Source organism: Macrotis lagotis, chromosome 1 (genome assembly GCF_037893015.1).
Source record: "Macrotis lagotis isolate mMagLag1 chromosome 1, bilby.v1.9.chrom.fasta, whole genome shotgun sequence".
In the NCBI taxonomy this organism is placed as follows: domain Eukaryota; kingdom Metazoa; phylum Chordata; class Mammalia; order Peramelemorphia; family Peramelidae; genus Macrotis; species Macrotis lagotis.
The window spans coordinates 432670724-432688000 of NC_133658.1; the positions used below are offsets into that span (position 1 = coordinate 432670724).

The window sequence follows — 17277 nt, forward strand, 5'->3', positions numbered from 1 at the left end:
ATGACCTTGGTCTCATTAGCCTGATGCATTAACCAGCTGAGGTATGGGAGATAGGCCTTGAGATAATCCAGGGGAGTTTCTTGAACAGGAGAAACCTATCTGTGCTATAAACTCTGGGCCAAGAAAAGCAGCCAAGTCTTGATGATTATGCCTCAAGCTTCTCAGAGGTCTAGACTAAGCAAAAGACGGTGAGATTTTCCAAGGCCTATGGTGTGCCCAGCCTTGTGTCTGAGAGTAAAAGAAGACAGTATTTCTGTCTAAAAAGAGTTTTTAATCTGGTTGGAGGAATAGAAGATAAAACACTTATAATATAAGGTAGTGTATAATACAAATATCACACATGTCAAGATTATAATCGCATTATATGCCAGAACTATAACTAGGAATTTTAGCATCTAAGTCAGGCACCACATAACTGTGTCTGACTGTAAGGTACCTTCACCTGGGGGAAGGGATGTGACATTTTTCTGTCATGGGAGAGCCCTAGGATGGGATGAGCCACTGGTCAGGAGGCTGCCCCAGGGAGAGGGAGCAGATCATCTGGTAATGTGCTATTTTAACACTAATTTTTCAAAACATAACTAGAGCTAAGGTAAGTTGTTTCTTTATACTTAGCATCTTAAGGAGTCTATTCCTAGGTTGTGGAAATAGAGCTTCTGGCAGAGATCACTAGATGACCGTGCTTTGGGGATTGGGGCTATATATATTCTATTATATATATAGGAGAAAGTAAGAAGTTTGTACTAATTGGAGACTCAGGAGTAGTGACTAGATAGAGTCTAGCGGACCTGACCTTGGGTGGGGAAGAGAGGTAACATTCAAGTCACATAATAAGAAGCAGAGCTGGGATTGGATCTCAGTTATTTCCAATTCCATTTCCACTAAATCCACATTGATGGTTAGTGTAGACCTAGCCTAAGCAGAGTTTTATTGAGGCAGTGATTCAATTGTTTTTCAGTTTTTCCTAACTCTTCATGATCCTGTTTGGAATTTTCTTGTAAAAGAGATTGGAATGGTTTGTCATTTCCTTCTTCAGCTCATTTTGCAGATGAAGAACAGGCATACAGGTTAAGTGACTTGCCCAGGATCACACAGCAGATAAGTGTCTGAGTCTGGATTTGAATTCTCAAAGATGCAGTACTCTTATTTACTGCATCACCTAGCTGTCATTAAGTAGAGTTAGACCTGAATGATATTGCTACATCCACCATCTTTTTGAGGTGGAATGGCCCACTGGATATGTACTTAGTAGTCTTATGGTCATTGACAAATCTCTCAACACCTCCAGCCTCAACTCTCCCAATCTGTCTAAAGAGGCCTGTAAGATCTATATTGTAAGGCTACTCAAATGAATTGTGGGATGGCTAGTTCTTTGCAAACTCTCAAGTGCCACATAGGTGTCCGTACACAAAAAGGTAGTTAAGAAATATTTTCTGGAATTTAATTATTTCTCATGTTTGCTATTCTCAAACAAGAGAAGACCAGGAGAGACAATGAAGGAAATATCTCAGGTACCTTGAAATCATTTACATCCTCTTTCCCTGCCTTGGTCAGAACTGTTTGGAGTATTGTTTAGTTAGGAGTGTTGAGTTTTGGGAAGGACTTTGACAAAGTCCAAAGACATTTAAAAGATGGTAGCTAGAATGATGAAGAAGCCTTATAAGGAGTGTGGGGATATATGATAATTATCTTCAAGGATTTTAAGGGTTATCATGTGATTCATCTTGTTCTCTTGGCTCCCAAGGGAAGAAGTAGGAACAGTAGATTTAGGCTTCATGTAAAAAAAAAAAAGATTTCCCAATAATTAGAGATGGCCAGAGGTGGAATGGGATGTCTTTGGGGAGGAGGCTTCCTCCTCCTAAGAAATCTTAAAAAAAACAGACTTAATGACCATTTTTCAATATGTTAGGTTGTAGTGGGGATTCTGTTCAGCTATGAATTGGTCTAAGGGGTCACTCAGGTCCCTTCTGATTCTAAAACTTCTGAGATTATGAATAGAGAAAACTTCCTCTGAGTTCCCTTTAAATCATGAGATTGTGTGATTCTGTATTCTTACAATGAATGAAATTTCCTAAGCTATTGACTGTCTATCATTGGCCAACTTGGTCCCCCCTTTTTCTGTTCACTGATGACAACCAGAGTTCAGACCATTTAGGTTTGAACCTCTTTTTTTTTTAAACAGAAGGAGCCAGTATGGGGGGAGAAATTAAAAAAAACCCAACTAGATCCTTAAAAAAAAAAATCCCAAAACAACAAAACCTGTGCCTGGTCTCCCTGGATGCCATTAACTTTAATGTCAGAATGGGAGGAAAGGTATCTGAAAGCCATTTAATATTGTCACTGAAAAGAAGTTAGATTATGCTCAATTTCTGACATTAATGTGCTACTTAAGATAATTTATCATATTGTGGTATTAAAAAAAAAGACATCCTTTTCACTGGGGCTGAGTCGAATCCTAATCCCCCCCCCCCACTGTCTCTGAGAACACTACTGTGTAGCTGGAAGCCTTTTCATGTAAGATTCCCCCCCACCTTGTGGGGTACTATTCAGAGCTCTCTTTGTAATATCTTAGCAAATAGAAGAACCACTTAAAGCGCACATCTCTTCCAAAGATGCTGGCAGCTTCTTACCCCCCCCCCCCCATCCCCACCCCAATAGAAATAATAAAATCCCTTCCGTAAAAGACAATGGGAAAGAGGTGCTCAAAGGAAGGCATGAACCAACAACCAGTTCACAAACTGGGCATCAGCAAGACCACACATTGTTGTCTGAGTGTCCCGGCCGGTATGTTGTTTAATCATTAGCTTCTCTGTCTCTTCCCTCCTTCTATTTTTTCTTGGGGCCCCAGCTAAGTACCAAGAAGCCCATTGACTCCCTGGATCACCAGGTTGATGGGACCTCTCAGTGCCTGGCCGTGCTTTGACTGTTTCCTTGATGACAAATAACAAATTGGTGTTTAATTCCTAACTCCCCCCCCCCCCTTCTACCCCTCCTCTTGTCATTGGTTTCCTGGTGAGAGGAACATTTCTTAAAGCAACACGAATTGCCCAGCTCTGAGAAAACACACACACACACACACACACACACTCACACACACACTCACATGCACACATACACACATGTATACTCACTACACAAAAAACCCAAACCCTTTATTCCTATGTTGAGATGCTCTCCCATCCACAGAACACATTTGCCTGTTAAAGGCAGGCTAAGGAACAGAAAAAAAAAGAAATTGTCGAAAATTACCTGGAAGGATACATTTTCTTCTACTTTGCAGGACCGATTGAAAATGAAATAGTTTTGTTAGTGTCATCTGGGAATAAAGAATCGATTCGTGCCTAATAGAGGCCAGTTTCTAAAGAGTACAATATAAAAGTGTTTCTTTAAGGTTTTCCCCAGAGAGCCAGCTATTCAACTGCGTGCATAGCAATTTTGCATATAAATTTGCCATATGCTGAAAGGGGGAGTGTATGGAAGGCTTGTAAGAACTATCCACAGTAAACCAATTTTGCAAGGGTTATATATCTGTCACTTACAATTAAATCCATGAAAAATATTGGCTCTGAAATAAGACTTTGGTAATTTGATTTACGCTGTAGTTGAGAAATAAGAGATTCCGCTGGAAAATGGACGGTGGCATTCTCCAGTGGAAAATGAAATCGGGTAATTTGATGGTAAGAAGTCTTAATTCGGAATGGTTTGTGTCTAAATAAGCTTGCTTTACAAACCTGCTTGAACAGCCAACTGTGGGTGTGCATTGCACAAGATAAATTTCTCTGGGTGTCTTTGGCCTGCAATGCAGATTTTAGGGGTATCTGCAATGCCCCTGCCAACATGCTTTCATGATTTTTATTGCTACAGGGCTAAGTTCTTTATTCAGTCACAGAATATGAGGATTGACTATTGTGCTGTTACGGAAATGGAGAAGAATTTCTGGAGTCAGCCGAGTGCCTGGTACTGAATAAGGATAATCGTGTCTTCTCATGCTTTTAAAACATGCTAGATTAAAGCTTGTGAATAAATTCATTGATAGTCCTGAATACTCGGTAAATGCGTATGGAAATCGATGGGAATTTATTGAGTTCTCCTGGAGTGCACAGCAGTGTATGTCTTAGTTAATTTTAAAAATTTCTAAACTAAGTCTAGACTGGGAGCTTTCTGAGGGATTGGGATCATAGATCTGGAAGTGATCTTATTTTATAAATGAGGACATTTGAGGCCACAGTGTTTAAGCAGCTTGCCTGGGCAAAGTTGGAATTCAAACTTGAGTTTCCAGACCTACTCAGAATGCCTCTAAGGAGCCAGAAATGACTTTTTTTCCCTCTCATTATATGAGGACCTGGTATCAGAGCAGGCAGAGGGAAGAAGAAATGCTCTGAGATTTAAATATTTCTCCTTCCTGAAATTCTCTTGAAATCTAGGAGGAATGGTAAATTCTATAATTAAATTTTGAAAATGCAAATATAGATCTAATGAAGCAAAGAGAGATTGCTCTAAAGAGACCAGAGTGGATATACAGAGAATCCACTGAGCGATTTAGATTTAGGGGGAAGATGTACAGAAGATGGAGGCAGTAAAAGGTATCAGAATAAATAGAAAAGCATGGAATGATACTTTAAGGTTAGGGTTAGGGACTGTCTAGAATGCTAAGTATGGTCACTTCTGTGGACTTACCTTCCCCTACTCAAATTCCCATTTGCAGCTCAACACCCCAGTGGACAACTGATTATTACTCCTCTCAGGGTCCTAAGGATAATTGTTGAACTTTGTTCATAATGATTCATTTAAGAAACCAATGAGGCTGGATAATAGTCTGGGGCCGGATTACATAAGACCTTAAATGCTAGGTTCAGGACTTTGCATTTTTTCCTAGCTGTAATAGGTAACCACTGATCAGGAGAGTGACACAGTCAGGACAGTTTCTTTGGATGATTAACTTGACAGCTACGTGATTGGAGAATGGAAAGACTGAAAGCAGTAAGACCTGTTAGGTGACTATTACTGTAGTCCAGGTGAGAATTGAAATTGCCAGAAACAGCTTGGTGGCCAGGAGAGTGAAGAGAAAGGGACAGATTTGAGAAATGGGGTGGAGACAGGATCTTCAAGACTTTGCTGCCAACTGGATATAGAAAGTAAAAGAGAGAGAAAAGTAAAAAGTGACTTCGGATTTCAAGACTATGTGTGACTGGGAGGATTGTTGTACCAGTAACAGAAAGAAGTTCTTTAGAGGAGGTGTAGGTTTTGAGGAGAAGGGGATGACTACTGTTTTGGACTTGTTGAGTTTGAGGAGCTGGTGGGATATCCAAATGAAGATGTGCAGTTGGAGATGCAAGACTACAGTTCAGGAAAAAAATTAGGGATGAATTTATATACTTATATTCTTTGAGATGATAATAGAACTTACGAGAACTGATGAGAAAGATCATAATTTGAGAGAGTATAAAGGGAAGAGATGAGGGGTTATGACAGAGCCAAGTGAATACATATATTTTGTGATTGATAAGATTAATGAAGAAAAGGAAAAGTCAGAGAAGTAGGAAGGGAACCAGGAGAGATCAGTGTTCTGGAAGCTAAGGGAAAGAAAAATATCCACATAGAGGAGGTGATTAGTGGCCTTTATCATAGAAAGATAAGTTAAAGTCTTGTTCTTAGAAATTTAGATTTTGGACTACTAACTTCTAGGTGCTGGTGACTGAATAGAGATCAGGAGGTCAAGAACCAGATGACAATGAAAGAATTCATGGGTAGTGAGAAAGAGGAAGGTAGTGAACTATTTTTTCTAGAAATTTAGGTTTTGACATACACTGCAATTCAGTTATGACCCTTAAGTCTTGACATGCCCCACAACCTTTCTCCTTGCCTTCCAGGCAAACTAGGCAGACATATAGATAATCCTAGAATCCAAAATTTCTTACTGTTCTTTGGATATGGTCATCAAGGTCCTGGACCCAGTTCAGACAGTGTGTGTTGATTGTAGTTGTGAGGATGGGATTCCTCTGAGAGACCTCTTTACTCTGGGATTTTGGGCCTGCCAGACCTGGGACCAGGACATCCCTTTGAAGGAAGGATGATAGGATCTGGGGACTGCTCTCTGTCCCTTTTCCCTTGTGACTGAGAAACCAAGCAACATTGCATTGTCTGAGGAGGGATCAAACCCACAACCTTTGCCTTTTAGCACAGGAAGGGGTGTGCTAGAGCCAGTTTCACATAATTGTTAATTTTTCAGTGTGAGCATTTACACTTGGGAAATCAGCAATCAGCAAGTTGTTATAAATCAGGGTCTGAATTATTGTTTTCTTGATTGTCTAGATTTAAGAAAGTGATGGAGAAAATGTTGTCATTAATGCATATTAAATTTTAAAATGTTGTGTATGACTTTTTTTTCACTCTCATTGTTGAAAATTTACTAGCATGTGGTTGATGCAGACTTTATGTGTATAAGAATTCTTTCTAATTCTTTGGGTTTTTCCTCTCTTCCCAGCTGATCTAGGATTTTTTTTAAATAAGATAAAACCAAGGAATGCCATCAGCTTTCCTACCTAGGCTAAGGCCTCCCTTTTGCCTTCTATACCCTTTCCCAGGGATTTGCAAATTCTATCAGTGGAATAATAACAAACAGCCTCATCTTTTGCCCTTAAGGCATCTTTCATCTGTAAATCTCAAAGAGCTGCTTGTGTGATTATGTTTTGCTGTGTGTAGAGGTGGTGATTATATTGGGGCTTCAGAGCATACCCCATTTGTTTGTTTATTGATATTATTAGCTGTAGGGCCACTGAACAACTGGGGATTTTTATCTTTGATTTTTTTTTTTTATTAATTCAGCGGTGTTGATGTATGCTGAGGTCTCCTCTTATCTTTGGATCAGTTAAGGATGTCCCCACTCAGCCCCTATCTTCCATGTCTGTCCCCTTCCCTTTGCCATTCACTCCCTTTTTTGTCATTCCATTTACCTACTCAGGTAGAACTTCTCACCCCCTTACTTAGAGCAAAGAGAAGGGAGAGATATGGAATATCAGCAGTTCATGTGAAAAAGGGATAAATGTCCTTAGAGGACCACTAGTTCTTCCAGCCAAAAATATAGTGTGACTTCCAATAAAAAGAATGTGATTTTAGGTCTCATTAATAAAATCTAGTTTCCAGAAGGAGAGAAGTGATGGGGCTGCTGTCTTTTGCCTGTATTAGACTACATCTGGTATACTGAGTCTAGCTCTGATTTTTTTTTTACTTTTTTTAACTTTTTAAACTTTTATTTTTTACTTGTAAAGACAATTTTTAACACTTATTTTTTAAAAATTGAATTCCAAATTTTCTCCTTCCCTTTCCTGAAATGATAAGCAATTTAATATAGGTTACCCATGTGAATCTAACCCTATTCACCACATTTCAGGAGAGACATAGATACATTGAAAGAGACTTGCATAGAGAATGGACCTTAGATCTAGGAAAACATAGGTTCAAATCCTGTGTCTATCACAGAGTACCTCTGGGACCCCAGGCAAATCACTTGACCTTTCAAGGTCCCAGGCAATTCTCAAAGACTATATGCTGCAGACAAGTTGTGAGTCTTCATTGGTAGAGGGAGTTCCTTCCCTGGAAGTCCCCGCAGTTGTTAAATTAGAATTTTGAATGAAAAAAAAATGAATATTTAAGTTGGTTCACCTCCAGAGAGGATGAATAAGATAGCAAGGGGCTCAAAACTGTGGCAAGTAAAGGTTAGTTAAAGGAAATGAAGTTTGACCTGAAGAAGAAAAGAGCAGACACATGAGAGCTGACTTTAAGGGTCTGAAGGACCTTTATGGGGAAGAGAGAGTAGGATTTTTTCTGAGTTGTTTTTTTAGGTCATATTTAGGTACTAGGTATAGGATACTTTCTCTGTTGCTTTCCCATTTTGTTGATTACTTTGTCTTTATTTGCCAAAGATATGTTCAACCTGTTGAGTTTTATCATAGTTTTGTTTGTAGGTGCCTTAGTTGCTTCTTTTTTCCTTTGATGTTTTTGTTAATTTTCTTGTCTTCTATGTGTCCACCCTCTTGTTTAATAACAAAAATAGTTCATTATATTTATATAGTTCTTTAAGGTTTCCTATTTTACAAAACAGTTCATTTTACCTTCACATCAACCTGGAGATAAGTACCATTATTATATGCATTTTACAGAATGAGGAAACCAAGGCAGGCAATGATTAATTGACTTGCCCAGAATCGCAAGGCTAGTAATTGTCTTTATCTGGGTTTCAACTTAAGTCTTCTTGACTCCAACTCTAGCTATGCTTTATTGGAAATTCCAGTGTTGGTTCTAGTACTTCTTTTTAAAAATATGTTTTAATGATGCCGATTCACATCAGTTATTTTTTTTTGTATCTCCACTGCACTGTGTGTGTGTATATATATATATATATATATATATGTATATATATACATATATACATATATATATATATATGTAACTGCCTTCTTTGTAACAAAGAAAAACAATTAAGTAAAAATAACCAATACAATGATCAAATCTGATCACGAATGCAACATTCTGCCTTTGTCATCATCCTTGCCTGTCAAGAGGAGAGGGATATATTCCATTATTGATTCCCTTTGTACCTTTCAGTTTTTCAGTGACTGTATCATTTGCATTATTGTAGTCATTGTGAATATTGTTGTTTTGGGTCTATATATTTCACTCAACATAAGGTTATGCAAATTTTCACATGTTTTTCTGACTTTTTTCACAATAGTCAAAAATAATGATAATAATGATAAGATATTCTATTATATTCAAATCCATTTTCCCCCACTTATTCCCTAATTGATTGCATCTGTACTGTCTCCAATTCTTTGTTATCACACACAAACATTTTTGTTTTGTACCTTTCTCTCTGATTTTATGTTGGGATATATGCTCAATATTGGGATTACTGGGTCAGACTATGAATAAATTGTTGACTTTCTTTGTGTGATTCTGCATTGTTTTTTAGAATTTTGGATCAATTCCCAGTTCCACTAACACTATATTAATGTCCCTGTCTTCCCATAGTACCTCCAACACTGACTTTCTGGTTTTTTTCTGTTAGCTTTGCTGTCATTATTTGAGCATTTCCCTAATAACCCCCTTCTTTTCTTTCTTTTGCAATAGGGATTAAGTGACTTGCCCAGGGTCATACAGCTTGAAAGTATCTGAGGCTGGATTTGAACTCAGATTTTCCTGACTTTAGGGCTATGTTCTACTTTACTACTTAATCTGCCACTACTTTTCTTAATCCACTGTAATTTTTTCCATTTTTTTTAACTTCTAATCCCTTCTTATTCCTTCACATTTTTTTAATCCCTAAAACAATTTTCTTTTGAGGAATTCTGAATATCTCATTGTTTGGAGGGACGTAGGAGGCCACTCAGTTCAATTTGTACCTGAAGAAGAATTTCTTCTACATTTCTATCCTTGGAAGTTCATTTTACTTGTTGAATCCTCTGAGTATTAAGCAGATGTTCCTGCTGTTAACCCTAAAGTTATCTTTGTACAGATTTTGTTCATTATTCCAAGTTCTGCCTCCTTGGGCCAGACAGAATAAGTCGAATCCCTCTTCTTGACATAGCCCTTTAAATAAAGATGATCATCAGCATCCCTTCTCTGAACTAAGCCTCTCCCAGTTCTCTTATTGTGAGGATCAAATGAGGTACTACTTGTAAAACTCTTCATACAGTGATTGATGCTCTCCTTCTTATGATTTGAATCTTGGTCCTCACCATGCTGGTTGTCCTCCATCAGACACTCTTCAGTTTATTCGTGTTCTTGCAGCTGGGCCAGGCTTCTCATTTCCCTACTACCTCAATACACAGCCTAGGGTCATTCCTACTCTTGTGCTTCAGTTTCCTCTCCCAACCTCTCATGCTCCCTAAGATTTCTAACCCTTTTCTGATTCTATCCATCCTTCAAGGACCAACTTGATATCTCATCTTCTTCCTGTACACCTGAACCCATGGAGACTTACCTCTAAACTGATATTGCTATGAATCTTGATAGAACAAGCAAGAATTTATATATTACAGTCATATAGTGATAGAGCCTTAGAACTGGAGGGGCTATCAGAGCATCATTAAGTCCAATCCATAACCAATCCTATTGTATCCTTCATATCCAGGCTTTACTTGAAAGAGGCACTGACTTGGACTGCTTCATGGCTAGATGAACTAAGAGAGAGAAAACTGGATTTTAAAGTCAAGAAGACCTTTTCTGTCTTAGATAGTAGTTGTCTAATGCTGGACAAATTATTTCAATTCTTTGGGTCTCAGTTTTCTTGTCTGTTAAATGAGGGGGCTGAAGTTTCCTTCTAAGTTGAAATCTCCAACCCAAGATCTTTCTGCTTTGATTCCTTTCATGGACTTCAGTTTCTTCCGTTGTAAAGTGAAGATAAGAATCTCTACTTCAGGTTCTTCACAAAACTTATTAGAAAAATTAAAAGATATAATAGTGGAGAAATTAGTCCAGGGCTCCTGATTTTTGGTTCCTTTCAACCTCATCAGGACTGATTATTAAATTTATAAATGCACCAACTCTTATGGTATACATGTGTTATTGTGATCTACTTACTTTATACTATTCCATTCTAAATTGTTCATCCATTTAGTGAAATGGGCAACCATGAAAAATGATGAGTTTCCCCTCCTTAGATGTCTTCAAGCAGAGATTAGATAACCACTTTTTGTATATATATTATAGTGGGAATTCCTTTTGTTTATGGGTTTACTGCTGAGATGCAACCTAATTCTTGAAGCCAAAGGTTCATTCATACATTAAGTCAACATGTTGGAAGCAATGTGCAGGTAGTAGCTAAATGGTGTGGTGGATAGAGTACTGGGCCTAGAATCTGGAAGATTCCACACTAGCCATGTGACTCTGGACAAGTCACTTAATCCTGTTTGCCTCAGTTACCTCAATTGTAAAATGATCTGGAGAAGGAAATGACAAATCACTCTAGTGTCTCTGCCAAGGAACTGCCAAATGGGGTCATGACAAGTCAGAGAGGCAATATGTAGAAAGAGCACTAGAGGGGCGGCTAGGTGGTGCAGTGGGTTCAAATGTCTCAGACAATAATTACCTAGCTGTGTGGCCTTGGGCAAGCCACTTAACCCCATTTGCCTTGCAAAAACCTTAAAAAAAAGCACTAGACTAGGACTTAGATGTGAATTCTAGATCTAGATATGGATTCTAGACCTTAGATGCACAAATGCTAAATGAGGTTCATGGAAGAATAGTACTTCCTGGCTTGGGATTTGGGGATTTAGAGGGATGGAATCAGGGAAGACTTCTTGTAGGAAGTAACATTTCAGTTGGATTTTAAAGGATGAGTAGGAATTCAACAGAGAATGAGTGAGGGAGATGGAAGTACATTCAAGGTATATTTTTATTTAGTCTTTGTTTTCAAAGAAAACAATTGGATTAGTTGTAAATTGGATTTAAGTTAGTCAACTCCAGCCATTGGAGATCAGTCTCAAACCAAAAGTTAAGAAGATTGGATGGTGACATCAGATTTTGGAGGGCCCTGTGAAGGTGATACTGGGAAATTTGTCTTGTGGTTCTGGAGGTAGTAGAGAATCAGGGAATATTTCTGAGCAAAGGAATGCCAGAGATAAATTTCCCTGGCAGAGGTGTGAAGGCTAGATTAGAAGAAGAGACAGGGAAGTTGGGAAGGTCTGTAAGGAGGCTGCTACAGTAGTCTGGGTAGATGGTAATAAAGTAATGAGTCAGCTGTCCTGATGAGATTGAAAGATTGGAGGAGAGATGATACAGAAGTGGAGTTAACATGAATTGCTATGTTTGGATAAGAAAGGATAAGAAGATCATAGAATCATAGAGATTTTAGAGGTAGAGGTCATTTAATCTAACTCCCCCATTTTACACAGAAAAGTATAGAATGGCTTATTCAACATCACTGAATCAGAATTTGAACCCAGATCCTTCTCTTCCAACTCCATCGTGGTGCCACACAGAATCAGATATTCTCCAAGCTTTTGAAGAAAGTCAGGAGAATTTGTCTCCCAAAAGAACATATCTCCAATTTTGCAACAAAAATTGATGTGAAAATATGATTTGATATGCAGAAATTTACTTTCTAGGCAGCCCCTCCCACCAGCCCCTCCCCACCAATGCATTTATTCTGTTGTTAAGTGAGGCTAATGGGTGTCTGAGCCAGCCCAGACCTGAGCAGCAGATGGCCCCAGGGCTCTGGGGGTCTTGTTAGGCCTGCTGGAGAGCATTCAGCCTGGCTGATGATTTGAATGAATCCTCTTTTCTTCCTGGACACAAAGAGCTGTACCAAGAGACAACCTCTTAGTTGTACATCCTAATGATCCAGGCTCAGAGAAGGAGGCTGACAGCCTGAATCTATAGAAGCTGAATGAGAGCTTTCCTCCCTGCCTGCCTCTGCTTTGGAGTGGAGGGATGAGGAGGGGGTGGGTTCCTCCGTGTAAGGTCATGGGCTTGGGTTTGCCAATTCAGACTCTTTCGTTTCTTCTTCCTTCCTTGAGGCACTGCCTGAGGCAGAAGGAGGGGGAGGGCGCTGTGGTGGAAAGCTTAGTCTTTACTCTCACTTTAGTTAAAGGCTTTAGCCTTTAACAGCTGGGGTGCACACACAACACCCCCCTTTCAGATACCGACTCATTGTAGTTTCCTAGGAGCAGGCAGCTCATGGCATTGGGGCCACAGGATCATAGGAAAAGATATTAGGGATGTTGTAATCCAACCCAATCCTTTTAAAGAGGAGGAAAATGGGGAAATGACTTGTCTAAGGTCACACACTTTGTAAGTTTTAGGGCTAGTTCTCAAATCCCCAGACCTCCTGACTCTGAATCCTTGGCTGTCTTCCTACCACCCAACACTTTCCCTGGAAGCTCCAATGCCACGCATCCACATGCCTGTAATTTGTTACCTTTTTCTGCCTACTTGTGAAACATCCTCTCTCATCACCTATTGCCTTCTCTTTGGAGCCTGAACCGATAACTGAGTTGATTACAACTTCCCTTTAGTCAATAAGTCCATCACTGAGAATTTCTTAAGTGCCTTCTATATCTAGGCACTGTGCTCATCATTGGAGATATAGAGGAAGAAAAAAGACAGTTCCTGCCCTCAAGGAGCTCATGGTCTAGTGAGGAGGAAAGAAGGCATTCCACACTCAGTTCTCCATTGCATTTATCATGAAATTTTTTGTGTTATAGTTACCTCCGTTTGTGTCTTACTTCCTACTAGGTGATAAACTTTACTGACTGGTTTTACTTGACTCCAGTTCCATAATTGCACCTGAGCTGTACCTGCAACTTCACAGGATTAGAGCCTGAGCAGCAGCCTCTTTCCTCCTCATCAGAATCATTTCTCCCTGTTGTCTCCAGAATTCATACCTGAGAACTTCCTATCCATATTGAACTGCCTTCCTCTCCAGAATATGAGATTATTGCATCCTAGATAGCTTTCCTAGAAACACTGTGGAATATATTCTCCCTGAGTCTAGAATATCTATCAAACCAAGAATGGATCTGCTTGCTGTTTCTCCTCCATCATTAACCCTAGGATGAAGTAGGCATTTGTCTACAAGGTTCCCATAATTTCTGTTATGCTAAAGTGAAACTCATCGATTCTCAGTTTCTTCACTTAAGAAAGAGGGATAAGAATATTTCCATTCCCTGTTCCAGAATTGTTGGGAAAGTCATTTATAAATAGGGGTATTGATAGACTAATAATAATAATAATAATAATAATAATAATAATAATAATAATAATAAATTACTGACATTTAGGTAATACTTCAAGGTTTGAGCAACAGTTTACATTCAAAATTTCTTTGGCATCAGAAGTATTAATTTTTCTAACTTAGGGTTAGAGGGTTTAAGGGACAAACCACTCTCTCCACACTATATCTAAGTCTCCTTCTACTATATAAAGTCTCTCTTTTTTTAATTATATGAAAAAAGTGCTTTTAGTGTCTTGAATATGAATAAGGTTTTCAAGCTTCACTATACCTTTATCTTCTCGTCTGCTTCTAGCTGTATTTGGGATGCAGGATGAGGATCCTGGGAATGAGTTAATTGGTCTGATGGGCAATGGCCTAGCTGGAAGTTTGGTCAGAAAATCATGTCCTTCCTCTCTCCCTCCTAGGTGAAGGTGATGGTGCGAATTTGTACATCACCGGGTGCCCCTCACTCCTCTGAGCCCATGTCCTTCCTCAAAGTGGATTCCCGGAAGAAACAAGTGACACTATACGACCCATCTGCTAGTTCCCCTGCCAATGGGGGCTCACGGAGAACCGCAGGTGTCCCAAAGATGTTTGCTTTTGATGCTGTCTTCCCTCAGGATGCTGCTCAGGTGAGTGAGGAGTAACAGGGCCATTTGAGGGAAAGAAGGGCCAGACTTGGGACCTCTGGGATTGACTTTTGAAGCTGTCTCCAAATGTTTATAGCATTTTTCTATAATGGAGGAAAAAGAAAATCAAGGGCTCAGACTCGGGTCCTGCTTACAAGGCGGTTTCTCATTCCACTAGAAACTGTGAAATCTGGTGAGATTGCAGAATGTCCATGTTTTCTTGTACAGAGCCAGAGGCTTTGAATCTCTGAGGCTAGCTGCCAGTCTCCAGGCATCTCTAACATGGGTCCACACTAGAGAATAAGAAAGGACTCAGAAGGTGTTATTGGGGAAGAATTGACCTTGTGATGCAAAATTATCACCTTTCTTGTGCATTGTGCTGACTCTCAGGACAGTGAAGCTCCCTGCAGTAGTCTTCCCATGGGGAACCAGATTGTGCTGTTCATCAATAGATCGCAACCGCCTCTCTTGCATTAACTCTGGTCAATAACTCCGTGCTAGGAGGGCCAGCGGGCAAGCCACTCAGAAATCTGGGCTCATTCAACCTTTCCACACCGACTCTAGGCAACCATAGAAAGAGGGGAAGACAAACTGACCCCCTTCCCTAAGGTGATGAACAGTGGCTGCTGCCTTCTAGTCTCACAGGCCAGTCACTCCACCTTCCCGGATGAACCAGGCTTGAAGATGCATAAACTTGACCCTAAAGTTCTTTCATCTTTTCTCTTTTTTCTCCCTTTTTTTTCAGAGCTCAACTTGTATAGTGTAAGATTCAAGACTATAAAAACTGATTTTAAAAATCAACACACGCATATTATACATGTTCATGTTTAATGCCCATGTGTTTACATAGATATTATGTGTGGGCCATTCCTCTGATTGTATTTGCATTTACTCTGAATGCATCATATGTGTGTGCTCCCTAGAATAATAAATCACACTTTCCACTGTTACTCTCTAGATCCCTTCAAGGGCTCAACTTGATTGATTGAGAGCAATCTTTCAGTTCTTTGTATTAATCAATCAATCAATCAATCAGTCAATCAACACTGTGTTAGGGTATTCTATATTCTGGGGGTACAGAGAAAGGCAAAAGTAGCTCTTGTCTGCCCCCAAGGAGTTTACATTCTGGTGTCCCATTGAAATTATTTTTTTAGTTTTTTTATTTATTTATTTATCTCCATAATGATGTTCCCCAACATCCCTGTTCCCTCAATAAGTATATAATATAAGCTCCATAAGGATGGGATCATTCCACTTTTGTGATCTACAATAGGAGTTTAATAAATGCTTACAAATTGCCCAAAGAGAAGATCTGGTTTCTAGTTCCAAAGGAGACCTGTAATGCCTTGTCTTCTCGAGGCAGATGGGGTGGTGAGCAGGGACAGCCAGGCTCTCACCCACCCCCCCGTCTGTCTGGTCCCCTCTCCTGCAGGCTGAGGTGTGCTCTGGGACGGTGGCAGACGTGATCCAGTCGGTTGTGAATGGCGCTGATGGCTGCATATTCTGCTTCGGCCACGTTAGGCTTGGTGAGCACCCCGTTTCCCTTCCGTTAATGACTCTGTCAGCCTGGTAATTACATGCTGTCAGCTCCCAGAACAATAAAGCTGGAGTCTGGAAAGAGATGGGGATTTCTTCTTAATTAGCTTTGCAAACTTCCTGGGTTTATTTCTGCAGCATTAAAACCTTCAACTTTAATGGGGAAGGAGGCTGAACAATGAAACTGAGGAACTCTAGGGGCATGGAGGGGGCTGAGGCGTAGGGCCTGTTTTGAGGAATAATTGTAAAAATACTGGATTTAGGGTCAAAAGGTCTGTGTTCAAAACCTGACCTGGATGAACTTGGACCCTTCTCCCTGGGTCTTGGATCCATCTCCCGTCTGTCATCATAATCATTATCCTCATCATTCTAGCTGATCTTTCTATGGGACATATGTTTTGCAAAATGCTTGACCCATCATCTCTAAATCCTCCAAGACAAAACTCTATGGAGGCAGGTAGAAAGACTTGTTATTGCTCCCATTTTACAGATGAGGAAAATAAAGCTCAAAACCTCTTCTTGCTTGTTATATTGAATGGAATTAAGAGACTTGCCTATGGTCTCCTTGCTAGGTATTGGAGGCAAGATTTGAGAATAAGGTCTCTCCTGACTTCCTCTGGGCTTCTTTCCATTCTAATATGTAGGCTTACCTTGGATTTATAAAATAAAACAGTTCTAGTCTAGAGGAGGGGTTCTTAACTTTTATATGTCATGGACCCCATTGACAGTATGGTGAGGTCAGTGGACACTTTCTCAGAGTAAATGCATAGAATAAAATATAATTGCCAATGGTTACATTGAAATAAAGATGAAGGGTTTTTTCTTCCATCTCAAGTTCTCACTCCCTGAAATTTAAGAACCCCAGGACAAGATGACTGTTAAGGTTTCTTCCAGCTCAAAAATTCCACAGTCCTATGCAGCAGAAAGACAAGTTTGGAAATTAGTATGTTATGAAACTGAAATAGAAGGAAGGATGTTATTAATGAATATTAATAGATCTGTCTTGAAATGGACCCTGATCTCTCATGGCCGTGGGGATTGGATAAGATCACTGAGACAGCTGAGGGTATGATGAATAAAGCACCTGGAGGACCCAAGTTAAAATCCAGCCTCAGACATTTACCAACTATGTGATCCTGGGCAAGTCACTTCATCTCTGTTTGTCTCAGGTTGCTTAGTTGTAAAATGGAAATAATAACACAAAGCACCAATCTCCCAGGATTGTTGTGAGGATCAAATGAGATAATATTTGTAAAAATGCTTAGCATGGTGCCCAGCCAATAATAAGCATTCTATGAATCCCTATCCCCCTTCCTTCTTCACTTCAATGAATGGGATTGTGGACAAAATGCACCAAGGCTTCATTGCATAATATTATTATCAGGTCTCAGTCTGGGC

General features: G+C 39.7%; 1 protein-coding gene across 1 annotated transcript in view; it reads left to right on the plus strand.

Moving 5' to 3' along the window:
* The window catches only part of KIF26A (kinesin family member 26A), a gene marked incomplete at its 5' end in the record, with an annotated part of 161640 nt that overhangs the window by 121843 nt on the left and 22520 nt on the right, over positions 1-17277 (plus strand). Inside the window, 2 exons of the mRNA XM_074209275.1 lie at positions 14140-14346; positions 15776-15869. Of these exons, the coding sequence (XP_074065376.1) occupies positions 14140-14346; positions 15776-15869 (301 nt within the window). The remainder of the gene's footprint in view (positions 1-14139; positions 14347-15775; positions 15870-17277) is intronic.